Raw genomic sequence first — 19,320 nt, forward strand, 5'->3', positions numbered from 1 at the left:
CCCAATGAGGTAGCACTTACTAATTAACCAAATTAAAGTACTCCAGTAGTGTAGACATTTTTTGGCAAACCTGGGGATTCTTTGTGGAAAAAATGAGGTTCTATTCTGGCCTTGGTGCTGAGTTCACGGAAATTAAACCTCAACAGGAAGCACTTACAAATATAAAAACAGCAGAAGCCTCAGTTGAAGCACCACTTCAGTAAAGCACAAACAATACTAACTTCTTGGGCTTGGCGAAGTCAAGGCAAGTGTTTCCTCTCATATTCCACAATAATAAATTATATGAAATCCTTAATGGGGGTGAATTCAAAATTGATCTATTGAAGCACTGTCTTATGTGTAGTGACTGTGTTGAATGTGTTCTTTCTTGTTGTCTCCTGGCGAGAACAGGGTCCATGGGTCTCACTTTTAAATACCTCAAGAATGCAAATGCCCAAAATGCATAGAACCACTCACACACCCACTCACAGACATACACAGGCACTAACACAACCACTCACCGACCCACACAGGTACTCACAGACCCACTCACAGGCCCACACAAGCACTCATACACCCACTCAGACATTCACACAGGTATTCACAGACCCACTTATAGACCCTCACAGACACACACAGGCACTCACACACCCACTCACACATGTACTCACAGACCCACACAGCCACTCACACCCCTACTCTCAAACATGACAGGTTACAGTTAGGATTAAAATATTTTAAAAAGTAGAAACTCACTGAAAAAAACTAAGGTTACAGGGATATTATAGTTAGAAAACTGTTTTTTTTAACGTAGAAATTAACTGAAAAAACAATGGTTACAGGGACGTTATAGTTAGGCTCAGATATGACTTGTATTAAGCCATTGAAATTCAGCAGTTAGAGTTACCTGACTGAGCTAACTATAACTTACGACCTGTAATGCACTGCTTATGACTTAACATATACGTCACTCATGACATGGTCAGTGACATCACTGATGATATCTCAAATGACATCACTGATAACATCATGCACAGAACCACTCACACAACAGCACACACCCTCTCATAGATCCACTCACACCTCCACACAACCACTCGGTTACCCATTCACAAACCCATTAATTGACTAACACACACCCACTTACTCACTCATACATCCACTAACACAGTTGAATCTCCCACTCATACAGCCACTTACACACCCACTCACCCATACAACCACTCATACACCCACTCACTCACTCATACAGCCACTCACACTAGCATTTACACACCCATAGAGCCACTCACATAGCCACTCACTTTCACAAATATAGCCACTTACACAACCGCTAACTCACCCACACAGCCACTCACACTAGCACTCACTCACCCATACAGCTTCTCACACAGCCACTCACTTACCCATAAAGCTACTCACACATCCATTCACTAATCCAGTTAACCAATTATATACACATTCACACATCCATAGAAGTCACACACCCACTCACTTACCTATACAGTCACTCACATAGACACTTACTATGCAAAACAGCCACTCACACACACTCATTTACCCATAATTCAATTCAGTCACTAACTTACCCATACAGCCCCTAACACACCCACTCACCCACCCTTAGAGCCCCTCACACAGTCACTCAGTCACCAAACAGCCACTCACACACTCCCCCACCTATATAGCCTCTAAGGCAGCCACTTACCTATACAGCCAATCACACTCAATCACTAATCTAGTCACTCACACATCCATACAGCTACTCAAACACACCCCTATATCGTTGAGTCTTCAAAACATTTACGAAACACTTTCACTCACTGGATGATGTCATACCTGATGTCATCAGTGATGTCATCTGAGATGTCCTCAGTGATGTCACTGACCATGACATGAGGGATGTAATAGGTAAGGTCACAAGCAATGCATTGGGGGTTGTAAGTTATAGTTAGCTCAGGCAACTGTAACTGCCACATTTCAGTGGTTTTTGGGAGTGAAATCTGAACCTAACTATAATGTTCCTATAACCTTTGTTTTTTCAATGAATATATACATATATATGTATCATGGCTGCCGAGGCTTTATGAGCTAACAATAAAGAACTGTTTCCTGCACCTTAATATGGTCCATGCTCCATTCTCTGCGATCCATATATATACTCAGTCTCCAGCTCTATCCGAGCAAATGTGGGAATAAAAATTGCTATTGACCAAAGTAATTTCCAAATCCAAGATCTTCACCGTCTAGATTTATTTTAGGGTTCAATAACAAACAAACATTGTAACTTGTCTAAAGTGTAAACAAGAGTAAATAAACTGAGTTGTTTACAGATGTGTCTTCTGTGGTTCCAAAATCTCACAATGGCAAAAAAGTTTGTTCTCTAGTCTCCGCTCAGAGATCCGTGCATCTTTGTCCAGAGCAGACATTAAAAATGTACATCAGATGCCTCTCAGTAGCCATAAAACACAAAAAACATATTCCCCCTTAATACTAAACCTGCCCTCTACAGGCCAGGACAATATTTACCTAAAACGGTCAGTCTCCACTGCATTGCTACCTTTACATCCACCAACCATTACATTGCTCCTTCAACATCACCCTGGCCTCTACGTTGACTACCACTACTTCTCAATAACATACCAACAGGGTAATTTCCACCTTGGCGCATGGCCCATCAGCCAGATTCCCAACTGCCTGGCAGGGATCGCTGTGCCTTCATTGGATTCTCTGCTGCAGAGCCTACAATAAAGGAACTGATCTTTTGCCGAACAGGCAAAATGTTTGATAGGGGCATGTCAGAATATTGTATAAAGAAGTAGCAGGTGGCATAAATATTGTTCCTTAATTATTTAAAAAAACAGCGTGCCCTTGGGTGTAGATTTTCTATTATTAATTCCGGTGGGGCAATATTTTTGTGAACTATTTTTAGAACACAATATTGGTGTTGTACAATATTCTGACAATGATGTTCTGATACCACACCAGGTTTGATACGCCCACTGAGTGGGACGACCATCACTGTAAACTGATGACCCTTTAGTGAAGGGTTCTGACAATGCGATCAGCTGAGGCTCTGCACAGGGAAACCCTGCAATTCCACAACTCTAAATGGGGGAGGGGAGCTGCAAGTGTGGCAGGATGGTGCATCCACCATCTTATGGCAGATGTACCATTCCACCAACACCATAGGACCCCCACCCCAATTCTTTACCACTGAATGGAAATCACAAACCAAATAAATGTTTAATAGACTCCAAAAGCACTATATTCTGGTCTGAGATAAATGACAGACTCTGAAAAATCCTTAATAACAAACCTCCTTGTAATATTGTGGGTGGGTGGCAGAGCTACAAACACCACAACAGCATATAGGACAATTACTTTTGTTCACATGCAAATGTCTCCATAATGGAAAGTTAGTAGCCCACCCAATCCTCCCACCTCTCAACATTGATGCAAACCAAAGCTTCATCCTCTGGTCCTCAACTAGCACAGGTAAGTGCTGTTCCTCCAAAAAGTCACACTCTATTTAGTCTTCAAATAACTGAGGAAATAAACACCTACCCTCATGAATGCAAAGTGCAATGTTAGTGATGATACATAACTTCAAACCCATTCGGAGAAGCTGCCATCAGGGCAGATAAGCCCTGCAGTTACTCTAGGCTTAAGACACTACCTTACACTTCTTATGATAAAATAGAGAATACCTTAACCTGCATACTTACAATATTCATCAAAGTGAGAAGGTAGTTTTGAACATGCTCCTTGCCATGGAACCGAACGACCGAGTCATCTACACCAAGGAGAACCTCAATGTTGTAGTCATTGTCGCCCGCGTGCCGTCGCCGCCGTAGGGTGTCGTTCACTTGCTGTTGGATGTTGCTGTACACATTGTCTAGATCCCTGAGACCATCAAGTGCAGACTCTGTGGAGAAAAAAGGTTTCACTCAGATCACACCGTTCCAATACATTTTGTGATTATATTTGAAGCTCCTGGTTGAGTGGGATTTTTTTTTTTACATTTTCATATCTATTTAATTATATTCATTTTTCGCATTTTATTGATATTTATTCACATTTATGTTTCGATCAGTGAAAAAATGAACATGCTATCAGTGAATTTCCACATTGGCTAATTGATGTACACACGCTATTCAATGTAGGTAGTGTTTAAGCGCACTAAGCAGTTAAGTCCAATAAAACAATACATTCACCAGACAACGTCAGCATCTGCAACTATTTAACATATATTAGGAAAATGTCTTCTATTTGTGGCCAGTATAACCATCTACTAGCCTGGCAGCATGGAAAGAGACTCACAAGAAGAATGTATTTTGGTATTTTTCCATTCGATTGTATTGAATAAAGACAGAACACGTATTGTGTTTTGTCTGTAGTTATGTGCAAAATCATTATAAATGGAATAGTGACAGCCTTAACGGTAAAGTATGGAAGCCTGAAGTAAATATTCAAGGATCAAGTGTTCTCTGAAGGGCCGAAAAAGGGCCCTACGCACTGCCAGACACCCCCCCTGCAAGAGGATGCTGTCCCTCACTGCACCCACCTGTAGGAGGAGCTCTGTTGCATTTTGATGTCAGGCTGGTTGCTACCTGTGCAGTGAAATTCGTATTGGCTGCTTCAAACATCCGGCTTGCCTTTCACTGTTGCCCCAGGGCAGGTGAGAGTTGCGGCAGTGCTGGGGGCAAAGCATTAACTGAAATATGGCGCACTGAACCAGTCTGTGCCCCGCACAACCAGTTAAAGGTATGCTACAGCTCAGACCGTGGCAATGCACCTCATATATACTAATGTGCAGCGGTGGCCTGTGCAGGAAAGAGCGGTCATGCTGGGAGGAGGGGAGCACTACACCAGACATCCACACACAGCAGCTGTGCACCAAGCACTACACCCGACACCCACACACACACCAGCTGTGCACCCGGCGCTACACCAGACACCCCCCCACACACCAGCTATGCACCCAGCACTACACCAGACACTCACACACCAGCTATGCACCCAGCACTACACCAGACACCCCCACACACACACCAGCTGTGCACCCAGCACTACACCAGACACCCACACCAGTTGTGCACCCAGCCTCTCATACAGGCAGCATTACACCAGATACCAGTCCTCCTCCCCCGCTGTGCACCCAGCTTGCTCTACACTAAACACCTGCCAAACAAGACTGCTCTACACCAGACCAACCCACCCACCCCTACTGTACACCTAGGTGTGCACCCAACCTCTCTTTCAAACTTCTCTACACTAGGCACCCCCCCCCACACACACACACAACCCCAGCGGTGGACCCTGCATGTCACTGGCTCTATATCAGACTCACATCCACCCCGGGTCAGCCATGCAGCCTGTGTGTCATACAGCCTGCTGTACACCAGACACCCACCTAAGGTGTGCACCCAACCTCTCCTTCAAACTTCTCTACACTAGACACACACACCCCACACGACGCCCACTCACTTCAGCTGTGCACCAGTGTGCTAGGCTGTTTTATGGCAGACACCCACCCATCCTAGCTGTGCACCAATGTGTCAGGAAGCCTTCTGTACACAAGACACCCACGTGCAGCAGGTGTCCCCTGGTCCCCCTGGCCAGCTTTAGGGCGGGCACCCACCCAGTCCGGCTGTGCACAAAGTGTCTCAGACATGCACCCAAGCTCTAAGCCGACACCCCGCCACAGCAGCAAGTGTTACAGGCTGGAATGCCAATGCTCCGACTCCTAGAATATCACCCCCCAGATCCTGCCGCTCTGACTCTCCTCCCGCAGCTGCCCGCCATTCTCCGTCACCTGCCTCTCCAACCACAACCCCGACTTCTCCCCTCACAGACTCCCTCTCTTCCGAGCTTGTCCCTCCATCAAAACCCAGCTCCCTCACATGGCTATGGCTTTGGTCTTCTGCCATCACCTCTCCTGACTGCTTCTAGGTGCTCTCAACAGGTTACCCATTACCTCTTCTCCAACCCGTGTCCCTGCTCCAAAACCACCGCTCCCACTTTCCACTAGTAGTATAGCTTTATTTCGATACAGTACATATCATAAAAGCAGTACAAAGAATAAAATCATTGCAAGGATGCATAATATAAAATACCATGCGGAATCATAATAAAAACAGTAAAATACAAAATACACATTTAAGCTATCCTTACAGATTTTTACACTAGTATCTAAAGCAGGTCAGAAAAAAGGGCATCACTGGATCAATAACTTTCTTGCAGATCTTATACGCCATGCCCAGCCAAGAAATTTTGCCATGCAGCATGCAAAGAATGGGCGGGCATCAGAGCGCAATATACGTAGGGCTTCTAGGTGTGATCTTGTTCCTAGACTTCTACACAGGGGCTTTAGCCATTTCAATCTAGGAGCTGCATAGACACTGCACTCGAACAAAAGGTGGGCGACAGACTCAACCCTTGAGTCGCAAAACGGGCAAAAAGGGACCGTTTGATAAGGAGGATTCCAAGAGGAAGTTAACATTCCTAGGGGGAGAACACCCACCCTAAATTTGAAGTAAAGTGATCTGTCTCCAGAACTGTGGATTAGGTCCAGATAAGGTTCCCTGAAGGGGAGATCTTTAACTAGTAAGAACTGGGCGACAGATTTGCAATGGTTGGAATTACGCATTCTGTTGTTATTTACCCATAACCAGTAGGCGTTCTTTAGGAACTGCTTGGGCGGTGCTGTTTTATTGACCCAGGCATCTCCTAATCCCAGCTCATAAAGCAATCATTTTACCTCCCTCAACCAGGGTATCTTATTGCAACCTGGGAGAGACAACAGATCTTTCAGGGCGTCAGCGTAACTACACAATTCTGGGACATTCCATACCCGGGACCAAAGTAGCAGGGGGCGTAATTTTGCTTGCTCACAAATTGGGCGAGTACCTGCATCCAACAAGAGGGGGATTGTAGGAGTGCTGTGGGGTAGCTTCATCAGATCTTTATGGAAATTGTTTTCCAGATGGGCCAAGGTATCGGCTCTCTGCATACCCCACAGTTCAGCGCCATATAGAGCTGCGCTTACAACCCTTGCTCTGTAGATATCTAGCACTGCCCCAATTGGTTTCAACGAGGAAGCTCGTTGTTCCTTGAGCAAGGCACCTGTGACCCTTTTATGAGTCAGAAACACCTTTTGGTGGTGTGCCTTCCAACTCATTGAGTCACACAAACGTATTCCTAGGTAATCAAATTCTTTGACTCTCTCCAGAGGGATGGAGTCTAGGACGGGTGGGGCGGCGGATTTCTTGGGGGGGTTAAGGACAAGGAATTTGGTCTTGCTTATGTTTATAGCTAAACCCCTGCTATCACAAAAGGATTTAAAGCTAGAAAGCAATTTCTGAATGCCCGCTGGGGATTTCGAGATCAGGAGGGTGTCATCCGCAAACAGGAGCGTTGGGACTTTTCTGCCCGCCAGGGTAGGTGCATCCGCAGGGTGTTGCAGCAGATGCTCCACCACTCCGTTGACATATAGAGAAAACAGAGTGGGGGCAAGCACACACCCCTGGCGGACGCCCCTGTCTACTGGGATGCGAGATGTTTTTTCTCCCTGGACACCCCACCTGATCTGGGCGAAATTGCCTTCATGGAATTTTTTAAGCAAAGACAACAGGTAGGTGGGTAACCCTAAACCATCGAGGACATTCCAAAGTAGTTTCCGTGGGACCAGGTCGAAGGCCGTTCTCAAGTCTATAAAGACTAGATATAACGTACCCCCGCCTAGTACCACCACCTTCCAGTATATCATCAGAAGGCGGAATGTTTGCTCGATGGTGCCTGTCCCTGTTCTAAAACCTGCCTGAAAATCAGACAGGATCTTTCCCTCATCGGCCCACTGCAGGATCCTACCCAGGACAACTTTCCCCGCTACCTTCTGGGTTGAATCCAACAAACTTATAGGGCGATAGTTGGCTGGGTCGTCCCTGCTGCCTTTCTTAAAGATAGGCACAACTTCTGCACCCCTCCAAGAGTCAGGAAAAGATTCTCCTAGCAGAGCCTCATTTAAAAGTGAAGCAATTAGTCTGCTCCATACTGCTGGGTAGGATTTCAGTAGGTCCCCTGGGATCCCGTCAGGACCTGGAGCCTTATTGGGGACAATGCCCCTGATAGCCCTTTCAACTTCCTGACTAGTGAAAGGGTAGTCTATAGCAAGAGAATTAGCAGTTGTAATGGACAAGGATCCCGGACATGGAGGAGACAGGTCCAGTGCAGCAGAATAAAGCTTTGAAAAATGGGCAAACCAAACCTCACCCGAAATATTACAGGTTATTTGCTGATCAATGGGCTTGTTCCTTGCTCTTAAGAGATCCCAGAACCCTTTAGAATCCTTCATGCTACTAGCTTCGGTTAGGTCACACCAGAAGTGATAATCATAAGCCTCCTTTGCCTCAGCAACTATTTTTTTGTAGGATTTCCTTGCAGAACTAATAGCGACCTGGTCCCTACTTTTTACCGCAGCAATAAGCTCCCCCTTAGCAACACGACATTTAGGAGAATACCATTTGTCTCTAGCATTAGAATCGCTTTTGGAACCTACCCTAGGCTTAGTATATTGAATAATAAACAATTTACTCAGTGATACTATGGTCTCTAAAAAAAGTGGTAAGACTTTTGTACTAGGTGGGGTTAAAGCGTCAAGCTGTGGCTCCACCACAGACAAGATGGACCCGGCTTGCGCCAACCTTGCCTCATCTGCTTTAACTTTTGCCCACTTCAAACGCCTACCGCAATTGGACGGGACGATTTCATGGGATGACTTCCAGATATGGGCTTGCTTGTCGTGCTCCATAGTTTGCCAGATGGGAGAAAGGGTTAAGCAAAGAGGGTTATGGTCACTATCGGTAGTTGCTACAACCTCCATATCTAGATGAAAAGACCAAAGATTGTAATTCAAAATGATAAAATCGATTCTGGAGGAGTGGCCCGGTCTGTTATAGGTGTGAGCGCCCATAAGGTCCGATTTTGATCGCCCATTCACTGATCTCAGATTATGCTCCAAACAGAGTGCATTGATGTCTATCGCACTTTGTGTCCATTTAGGGATCGGATCAAGGGACAGGGTCGGGATACCCCTTCTTGCATCTTCTTGAAAGGAATCCAAAATATCTTCTTTTGCCAAGGGTTCAAAACAACAGTTAAAGTCGCCCACAAGAAGAATATAGGAGTCAATCTTGCAGGCAGCTAGGTCATTGCTAAGACCTGTCTGAGGTAGGCTTGATGACCCGCTCCTAGCACCCCTCAGATACAGGTTAAAAACGTCTAACATCCTTCCCCCCTGGCAATATAATGAGATCCTCTGCAAGTCTGGAGAGTGTGTGGACCTATGGCTCACTTTTAGGCCCAAAGCAATGCTAACCCATATTAAAAGACCTCCAGACAGGCGGCCCTTTGAACCCATTTGTTGAAGAGCTGGGACAAAATAGGTGGTAAATCCTACTCTATGTTTTGGTTCCAAGGTCCAGGTTTCTTGCAAAATACAAATATCAAATGGCTCTAAGAACACATTCCATTCGGGATTATCAAAGTTCCGATTTAGCCCTGCCACGTTCCAGCTTACAACCTTTAACGGGGGTACAGTTTTGTTAGGTTGGCTGAAAGAATGAGCAGATGCAGGTGGAATAGGCACAGCCAGTAAAGGTAACCTTTCAAGGGGCTCGTCTTGGAAAATTTTGTGGGAGGTTGTAAGGGCCATAATTCCCTCAGACTGGGTTCCTACCGATGGTGTGGCAAGTATAGGGGCCTTTGGTGGAGTATAGGAAGGTTCCAACTGGTCATCCCTACCTTTTAGGCTAAAAGCTCCCAATTCAGTCAACTCAGCTAAATCTACACTACTCCTAGCTATCAAACCCCCCTCAGAAATAGAGCTATGTGATGTTCGTGCTAGGCCAGAAGGACGGACAGTGACTAAAGATTTGATGCCTACACAAAGGGGATCGGGACGCCCATGGACTGGCAAGAATGGTGCATTACCCACTGCATAGGAACCAAAATGCCTGAGGAGTCAATCTACTTCCTCCAGGCCTCCGAATCTATTAGAGATTGGGAAACCATTCCAATGTGAATGGGGATCCACTTGATAGTTATAACGGTTTCTCCTTGGTTGGTGATGGACAAATGACCAGTTGTCCGTCTGATTATGCATGGGTCGTGGGGGATAAAAAAAGGACAAAGGTCTCGGGATGACAGAGGACCCTTCACTGCAGGGCCACGAACATATATGCTGAGCCGTATACGGATCATCAAAAGTTACAACTATACAATCCCCCGCGTTCGTTTTCCTAGTTGGGCCCACCCAGGAGGTTCTGCGCACCATCCGAACTTTACTTCTGCGGCCGTTAGGAATAGGTCTATTGACATTAAGCCAATGCATTATTTTATTTTCCAGGGACCTGTGATTCTCATATTGGCCATTACTAATCTGTGGAACTCCCGTCAGCACGACTACAAAGTCATTAGCTTCCGGGGGAAGGTCAATATAGCCCCCTCTAAAGTTATTCTTTGCCTAGAAGCCCTGGGTAGGCGGTATAGTAGCCTCGCCAGGCTGAGGTTTTGAAATTGTACCAGTTTTAGCGTTAGCAAGTAAGTGGGTTGGAGCCCGTTTGAGGGCATTAGGGATTGTAACAGTTGACATTTGGTCCACCTTCACAGTCCTCGGTTTGGGAACCGGGCGTGCAATGGTAGGTATAATGGGCAGACTTTGGTGTACTTGTGCTGTAGTAGCTGGGGAAGTAGTATCAGCTACAGGGAGGCCCTGATTCTCAAGACTTCTCAAACCGAGAGTGGCCAGAGCAATAATGCTCTTTTCCATCTCAAGTAGATTATTTTCGATTCGTGAAAGTCTGGGATCTAAAGGAGAAAGAAGCTTTTTAAGGGATTCCCATACCAGATCTATAAATTCCCTATCGTTGTTGGCCAACCCATCTATCTGTAAACCTTCGGTTACTGGGGTGGTACAGGGTAATTGCTCGATGGTTAACCCCGCCCCAACTCCATCCGATGGGGACTGCTTCCCAAGAGGCCGGACAACTCTGGTGGTAGGTGTTAAGCCTTTCATCAGTTTCAAGTGTTGCGACACCGCGATTTTCGCCTTCTTCCGTGAATAGGCGGAACGAGGGCAAGACTTCCGGTTCGGTTGAGTAGCACTAGGAGCATTAAAGACCACTAGGGGGGGAACGGTAGTATTGACAATTTGAGTGCAAGAGGTGGCAGGTATACTCGCTTCCACGAGATTAGATTGTGAGGTGTGGTGTGGGGAAGGGATATGTTGAGGCGGAATAGAGTGAACCTCAGCCTGTGAAATTATACAGTGGGGAATGGGAGGGCGCTCTGGAGTGACCGCCGCAGCTATAGAGCCCAAGGAGGATTTTTTAGAGGTAGCAAAAACTTCAGACAGTCTTCTAGCCGCTGCCAACTCAAGAGAAACCCGGGTTTGAAGCTTAGATATTTCCTGGTCAATGGCGAAGTTAGTGCAAGTAATAAAGTCGTCTATTGGACCACTGGTTGGATGACCACCTTTAGATGCCTTACTCCTGGTTATTCTAGTGCACATGTCTTATACAAGGGGCAAGGCCAGGGAACAAGTTATATGTGAAATGGTGGGCAAAAATTGAACTTTGTGGACCTCTATGGTAGGGAGCAGTGGGCGAAAGAGGGTGGGCCAGTCCAGACCGCTCAGACCGCTCAGTCCTCGAACGGCCCTGTCTTTGCCCAGTCTTAGCCAGGGCTGCGTCCCGCGCTGCGGGAGTTAGTTGGCTTTTAATAGGAGGGGCAGAAGGTCGGGGGACGGGCCAGCAGGGAGAGCGGACCGGAAGCTCTTCCTTGGTCTCGCAGGGACTTCTGGGAAATGAAGTCCCTGCACGCTCGCAGCCCTGCTGGTGCCTCGCGCCCCTTACCGCCTTGCCGCAAAACTCCTCGCGTCTTCTCCCAAAGGGCTGCTGGCGCTGTAACCCAGCAGCGAAGCGGCACCCGCGGAGCGGGTGCGGCGAGGGGTTGACAGGAAGCCTCGAACGCTGGTCAAAGTGCCGTCGTGCGCTGGAAAGCCTCGTTCCTCTGTGCCTGTGTCCTCTGTGAGTAAATGTCCCACTGTTGGTCAGAACAGGAACGCTTTTCAATGATCTTTGGTGGGCGGGGGACGGGCCAGCAGGGAGAGCGGACCGGAAGCTCTTCCTTGGTCTAATCCGGCTCTCGTCATCTCCTACCCCCGCGTCTCCCCACCACCGAACCCCCAAGTTCTTCCCTCACCCTCCCAACTTTTCCGCCACTGCTTCAACCAACCTACCCACAACCAGCACCGCCACCTCAACAGCACCACAGTCTCTCTTACTGCCCCCCTCCCCCCTCAGAGCCTCTACGCAACTCAACTTGCACCCTCCCCACCCACGGCTTGCGCCAGCGCCATCTCATGCAATACTTATGACGATCTAAAGTCTCAAATTAATGACCGGGCCTCTCACCGACCCCATCAAAAGGGCCTCTCCCACCATCTCCACAGACTCGCATCACGCTCCATACCCCCCAACATAGTGACAGCCTAGGAAGTTAAATCAGGCCCCTGCGGCGCGGGGGTGGGGCCGGCTGAGGAAGGGGCAAACATTGAGGGCCCCCAACGCATCACACGGCCAATTAATATTGTGATAAATGGAAGATTCAGGGGTCCCTCATCATAGTCAGCAATGGGTGCAAAGTTTGCTTTACGCCACAACCCCTCTTAATAGCGCCAAAATATCTCTCACCACCGCCCTTTGTCATCATCTCCACAGCCTCGATCAACGCCGTCCTAAACCCATCACCACCCTACATCTCTCGGGGTCACTTTTGAAAGCCTCTGTTCCATTTGGCATTTTTGAAGAGCGAAACATACACACGTGCCCAGAATGTGATCTCTTGGCGCTATGGACCCCAACTAGGAAACAAGGGTTTAAGGGGCATATTATCAAGGGGGTTTATCTCCGCTTTTTTGGCTTTAAAAGCCAAGAAAGCGGAGATCAAATTATCTCCCTATTACCAAGCTGTCGCTAACACCAGTTAGTGACAGCTAATAGGAGATAGCGACCATCTTGGGTCCCGCTTTGCATGTCAGTGATATTTATCACTAATTACATGCAAAGTGGGCGTGCCAAGATGTTAGCGACTGGAAACAGTCGCTAACATCGCTATCTCCTATTACTAACTTTTGGAGATATTCGCGCTAAGCGCGAATATCTCCAAAAGCTAACACCTGCCCTGAGAAGTTCTTCACCATGTTATCCAATGGGAGGTGGATAACATGGCTAAGAGCATTTGCTTGATAATGCATGAATATCGCTGACTTTTCAGCGATATTCATGCATTGCGGCCGTTTTTTATCGCATTTGCGATAAACCTTGCTAATAGCAAGGTTTATCTGCGATAAAATTCGCCGATGTGCGGCGATAATTTTTGTCTCTAAACAAGTTAGAGACAAAAATTATCGCTAGTTGTTGGTAATATGCCCCCAAGTTTGTTCGAAAATCTGAGTTTACACTTTCCTTCTTAAATTTAGAAAAATTCCGACAGCCCCTCCCTGGCTACTTATAGCCACATTCGCCATTTAACGTACTGCTTCTTAGCTTCAGAGTCAGACAAACTCCGACTCCCGCTGTCCTGCCTTTTCCAATTCCTGCATCGTCATCAGGAAAGGCAGGCAGCCTCGCTCCGCTCTGCAAATCACAACAATGCAATGGCACCGTTGTGATTGGTGAGCCGCATCGGAGAGCGCCCCACAGCCGGGCCATTTTCTCTACATAAAGAAAAAGGGAGAGTGGGCGGTCCTGCTCGAGGGCAGGGGGGGAGTAGCTTGCCCTCTGTTGTGCATACTGACTGGTTGGTCGGCCTGTGGCCGACCAAACCGTCAGTATGCACTACATTGGGCAAGCCACTCTCCCCCTGCCCTCGAGCAGGACCGCCCACCCCAACCAGGCACTTCTGCTTTCTTGCATTGCTAGAAGCAGAAACGTAAATGGTAGTAATTACCATTTATGTTGCTGCCTTCTCGCACAGTGAGAAAGCAGTGTGGCAATGCCCCACACCCCAATGGGGGATCCGCCACTGAAACTCACTGATGATGTCCAATGAGGCAGCAGTGTTTCTGGGTTTGCTTGTTTTCCTATGCAGCTGGCCCTTGGCCTATCATTTCTGTCTTTTCATTTCTTTTGGCACAGAATCAAGTTGATTCGTTAGGGGTGTGTGAAGTAGGAAAGATTTTTTGGGCAAGTTTCGCTGCGTGGTGTAGAAAATGTTAGCACTCCATGAAGTTTCATGTTTTCCCTTAATTTCCATTTGTGCATGTCTCAGTGATAAACTTGCGTTTAACCAATGACAAACTGTTTAGAGCATTCCATGCTCACTGACACGATGGTCAGTATTCATCCACTACCTTCTTGTAATTCTTGTGCGACCTTCACTCAATTCTAGCACCAAGATAACTTAATGCATGGTTCGCTCATGATCCCACTAAGCGCTTATGAGCGAAAGAGTTTACACTAACTAATAAGTAGTGAACTCAAGCAATCATATTGATATGTCTCCCCTCATATGCACATGCACTAATATCACTCCAAACCAGGCGTGCGCATAACTGCATAAGTCTGCATATGTACCCCCATGGGCCAAGGTTCTAAATATACTTTCTCCCCCTCTAGATTGTCAGTGCTCACAGGCTCACGTCCTGATGATGACCTCAGTAACTTGAGATCGAAACGCCGTCGACCTTCCCAACAAAAACTCCATTATCATTTTCATTTACTTGTGGAGTTTTGATAAACAAGAATGTTGTTCAGTGCGATGTTGTTTTAAAATGTCACCTACGCACCTTCACTTCACGCACTTTTTATTCTTCTTGTGGACACCTAAAGACTACGTAATATATGATGAGCTAATTTATGAAGAGAGTACATTTGTTGTCATAACACCCTAAAAACCTTGGGGCGTATTACCAACAACTAGCGATAATTTTTGTCTCTAACTTGTTTAGAGACAAAAATTATCGCCGCACATCGGCGATTTTTATCACAGATAAACCTTGCTATTAGCAAGGTTTATCGCAAATGTGATAAAAAACGGCCGCAATGCATGAATATCGCTGAAAAGTCAGCGATATTCATGCATTATCGAGCAAATGCTCTTAGCCATGTTATCCACCTCCCATTGGATAACATGGTGAAGAACTGCTCAGGGCAGGTGTTAGCTTTTGGAGATATTCGCGCTTAGCGCGAATATCTCCAAAAGTAAAGTTGGTAATAGGAGATAGCGATGTTAGCGACTGTTTCCAGTCGCTAACATCTTGGCACGCCCACTTTGCATGTCATTAGTGATAAATATCACTGACATGCAAAGCGGGGCCCAAGATGGTCGCTATCTCCTATTAGCTGTCACTAACTGGTGTTAGCGACAGCTTGGTAATAGGGAGATAATTTTATCTCCGCTTTCTTGGCTTTTAAAGCCAAAAAAGCGGAGATAAACCCCCTTGATAATATGCCCCCTTGTGTCCATGCATACTTAATACTCCAGTCCTCAGAGGACTCCTAAGGAAACTGTTCAACTGTCAATTGTCAAATATTCAGCCCAGGCTGCCAGAGAACCTTACGGGCCTCTTCTTAAACTATTGTTTACACAAGTATCATACTTTACCCCGGGTCTTACTACTGGGGCTACCTTGTTCCCTTAACCACCAGCTTGTGACCAATACGGGGTCCTACACTCTTTCCTTCCAGGTGATGGGGATGGATTAACTAATACAAGTAGGGGCCCCCTGAGACAGACGCAGGGCAGACCAGCAGGGGAAAAAAGACCAAGGACTAAAGGAGAAGAGTCTGCCCTATATGTTTTAATTAAAGGCTCATATAGAGTCCAGAGATTACACTCAACACAACTTTGAGCTCACTACAATTCAGGGCCGCATAATGTGATTCATCAGACAGGAAATAGAAAAATATATAATTTTATTTTCATTTTCAGGATATAAATATTTCTCAAAGGGTGTACAAAAACATCATCATCGATATATACACAAATGACGGTAATTCAATCACATGGACATAAATAAGACGCCCCACAGCACCCATTCATCTTTCATTCATCATCACAGATGCGCACGCCAGGCTTCTCCTGTACCCCCCAATAGTCGCAAGCCCACGTAGCAAGGCAACCCCAACACGCAGGAAGCCGGTCGGGAGAGGCGCCACCCCTGGAGGCAGGCCAAGAATCTCCACAGCCCCAGCTAATCAGCACCCCACACTAGAACCCAGTAACTAGAAAAAATGGGGGGTGGGGACGGATGCTAGACCAGCTAGTTCCCCAGGAGCAGCAAGGAGAAACCCAGGCCAAGCCAGAGGAGATCAAAAAGGTGAGCCCACTAGTGCAGGGCCGAACAAACACCCAGAGCCTGCAAACATCAGAGCCCGCTACAGCAGAGCAGAAAACCAAGGGGGCAGCGCGACCCAGGAGCAGCAAGGAGAAGCCCAGGTCAAGCTAGAGGAGACCAAAAAGGTGAGCCCGCTAGTGCAGGACTGAGCAAACACCCTGAACCCGCAAACATCAGAGCCTGTAGAGCAGAGCAGAAAAGAAGGGAGCAGTGCGAGGGCCAACAGCCAAAAGGCGGGGCAAAAACCCGGAGCAGGAGCCCTCTAGAGCAGGGCCTCGTCCCTCGGGCCATGCTAGGTCGAGGGCGATAGGGGTCGGCCATGTTGGGAAGGGATGGGAGGCATGGGAGGCTAACTATTACTTTGTAAGGTTCTGTTATGGAGCTGAAGCTCACTTTGTTAATCATGTGGCGAGGAAGACTTACGAGGAGGTAATGCCTACATCACGCCTGCAAGGCACAGAATAAGCTCTTTGTACTGAAGACTGGAGGTAAAAAAGTGCATTGCCAAGGTGTGGTACCGGAATATCATTGTCAGAATATGTTATGACCTTATTATTGTGTCCGAAATATCACTTATTATAAAATATTGCACCATTAGATTTAATAGCAGAAAATCTATATCTAACCGGACAATATTTTTGTAAACTGTATTTTTGTCACACGATATTTCTCTAGATGATAATCTGACATAAAACCCAACCTGGTGAGGTCCTCCTAGTTAGAAAAATTCAATCAACCAATGCCAATAAGCCTGGCTTATAACTGAAAGTAGCTCTGCGGTGACTGGTGGGTTAAGCCACTCAATAATCATCTTATACGCTCATCCAGGGCTTGTCGAAGGAGGCATCCAACACCAACACGGATGCACATTATATTAAACTGTGATATTATATTTAACAAAATACTTTTTTAGTCAAGAGAAGAAAATAAATCCACCCTAAAATCTTATCTGGCTTTAACATGTTTTCACAATTCATATGTCAGGCCTTTGTCATAACTTTCAATAATATAAGGCCAATGTCCTTCACCAATGGTTTGTGACCTTAAACAGCTCAGTCCTGGTGTGTTGAGCTTATGTTTCCCACCAGGCAAAAAGTGCAATACAAGCACACTATTTCGGTAGAAACCGAAATTCTGCCCATACAAATGCTGTACTCAAGGAAATCAACATGGGTCAAAACCGAACTCTCAATAGTACTTCTGAAAGCTCTTTTTTCGCTAATCAAATAAAGGCACATGAAAGCTGTGATGCAAATTCTGAGCTAAAAATCAATTTGTCTTCCATTTCTGTGGTGCCGCCAAGGACTGGGTAGGGAACCAAAAAGAGTAGTGTAAAAATGTATAAAACTCGCCACATATTGATTTTAAGTATGCATAATAGGCGAGACTAACTGCTTGCTGGAGAGTTTGTGGGGTTGCCAGCTGTGCTTAATTTGAGCCAGTGGTTTCCCGTGCTCAGCACCAGCACTTATTTTCCACATCAGCACTTGTAGGAGTCTGCCACAGTTGTTTATTATTTAAATATACATTAAAATCACCAATACTTGCTGCCCAAGTCATTCTCATAGCTCAATGGGCAAGGAATAGTCTGAATTGTCACACTTGTAGGAGTGTGAAGGTCAGTAGTTGTGTTGGTACTGTCATTGGCAGCGCTGGCAAGGACAGTGGGTGGTGCAAGCTGCAGTGGCCCCCTGACAAGGGCTCTGGCACTTATTTTTTTTACAAATGAAGTTCTGGTTGGCAGTATGGATGTGCAGAATGTGTGGAATTTGCTTTTGTGTAATTACATGAAATTTCTGGAAAATTAGGCAAAATTCCCTATTTAGGCGAAATGCAAATTTGTCATTTACAACTATATAAAGCATCAAATGCATCCTCTCGTCGATTTATGATGTGAGGAAGCATTAAGAGCTAAAAAAAATAGAGTAAAAAATACATTTGCCGCAAACAGCAGCTACTCGTGTTCTGGTTGCTCACATTATTCCTACACACCCAAACTATTATTTTGCTTCAAACTGAGGCATTATTATGCAACATGGTGTAACTGTGTGATTTCAGGAATTTCGCATAACTAGCTTAATGCAAAACACCTGTAATGGACTGGATTACGCTGGATTGTTTTAAATTTCAACTGGGTTCGACGGGAGTAGACTTCCGTGTAAAAATATTTATTTAATTGGTTCTAAAAATCCGGGACCCCAAATCACTGTAATTTACACCTGTAAATGTATGTTTCTTCTAATTCTTAACGAATTCTAGGAGTATTTATGATAATCTGTGACAATTGCCATTTCCCATGAGTTATCTTAATCAATAACAGTCTGCAAATGTACATGAGGCACATTTATAGATATGTAAAACATTAGCAAAGTGAATTTGCACAGGATATTGTTTATTCTTCTTTTTCTTCACAGTAAAATATATATTTTTTAAATGGCCACAGTTCTTTCTTCACAATCCCACCAATGTTGGCGGTTTTTGGTCCCCATACCCAATCTGAATATGAATTTAGCCCTTCCCTTGACAGGAATGAATCTCTGAAAAATGTATGTGTTCACCAACTTTCCATGTCATCCCCTTCCAGAAACTCACATGACAGCCCTGGGCAGCATGGTTACTCACATATACAATCACAGCATACTGGCCGGTGTGATTTTAGGACCGAGTGATTAATATGCACTTGTGAATTCACGTTATGAAAGTAATTGAATTTATAATCAGAAATTATGCCTAAACTGAATTTAAGAAGACAAATTACTTTAGGAATCAGGCCCTGGAATTTCATTTTAGTGCCTACCATGTTAAAGGAAGCTCAACCACCAAACACTGCAGCAGGCCACAGGATCCTGTCCGTCTTTGACCTATCTAATGCTTAGTTTGATCGAGTTGATTCAGGAGTTGGGCACCAGCACCCATTTCTGGGGACAGAAGCATAATAT

At 45.8% G+C, this 19,320-nt stretch overlaps 1 protein-coding gene across 3 annotated transcripts in view; it reads right to left on the bottom strand.

The window, feature by feature from the left end:
- Positions 1 to 19,320, bottom strand: part of LOC144818519 (A disintegrin and metalloproteinase with thrombospondin motifs 3-like) — a 641,954-nt gene that overhangs the window by 225,073 nt on the left and 397,561 nt on the right. For all 3 annotated transcript variants that reach the window (XM_078676013.1, XM_078676012.1, XM_078676014.1), the window contains exon 5: positions 3,708 to 3,907. In XM_078676013.1, the coding sequence (XP_078532139.1) occupies positions 3,708 to 3,907 (200 nt within the window). The remainder of the gene's footprint in view (positions 1 to 3,707; positions 3,908 to 19,320) is intronic.

Source organism: Lissotriton helveticus, chromosome 2_1, assembly GCF_964261635.1.
Source record: "Lissotriton helveticus chromosome 2_1, aLisHel1.1, whole genome shotgun sequence".
In the NCBI taxonomy this organism is placed as follows: Eukaryota; Metazoa; Chordata; class Amphibia; order Caudata; family Salamandridae; genus Lissotriton; species Lissotriton helveticus.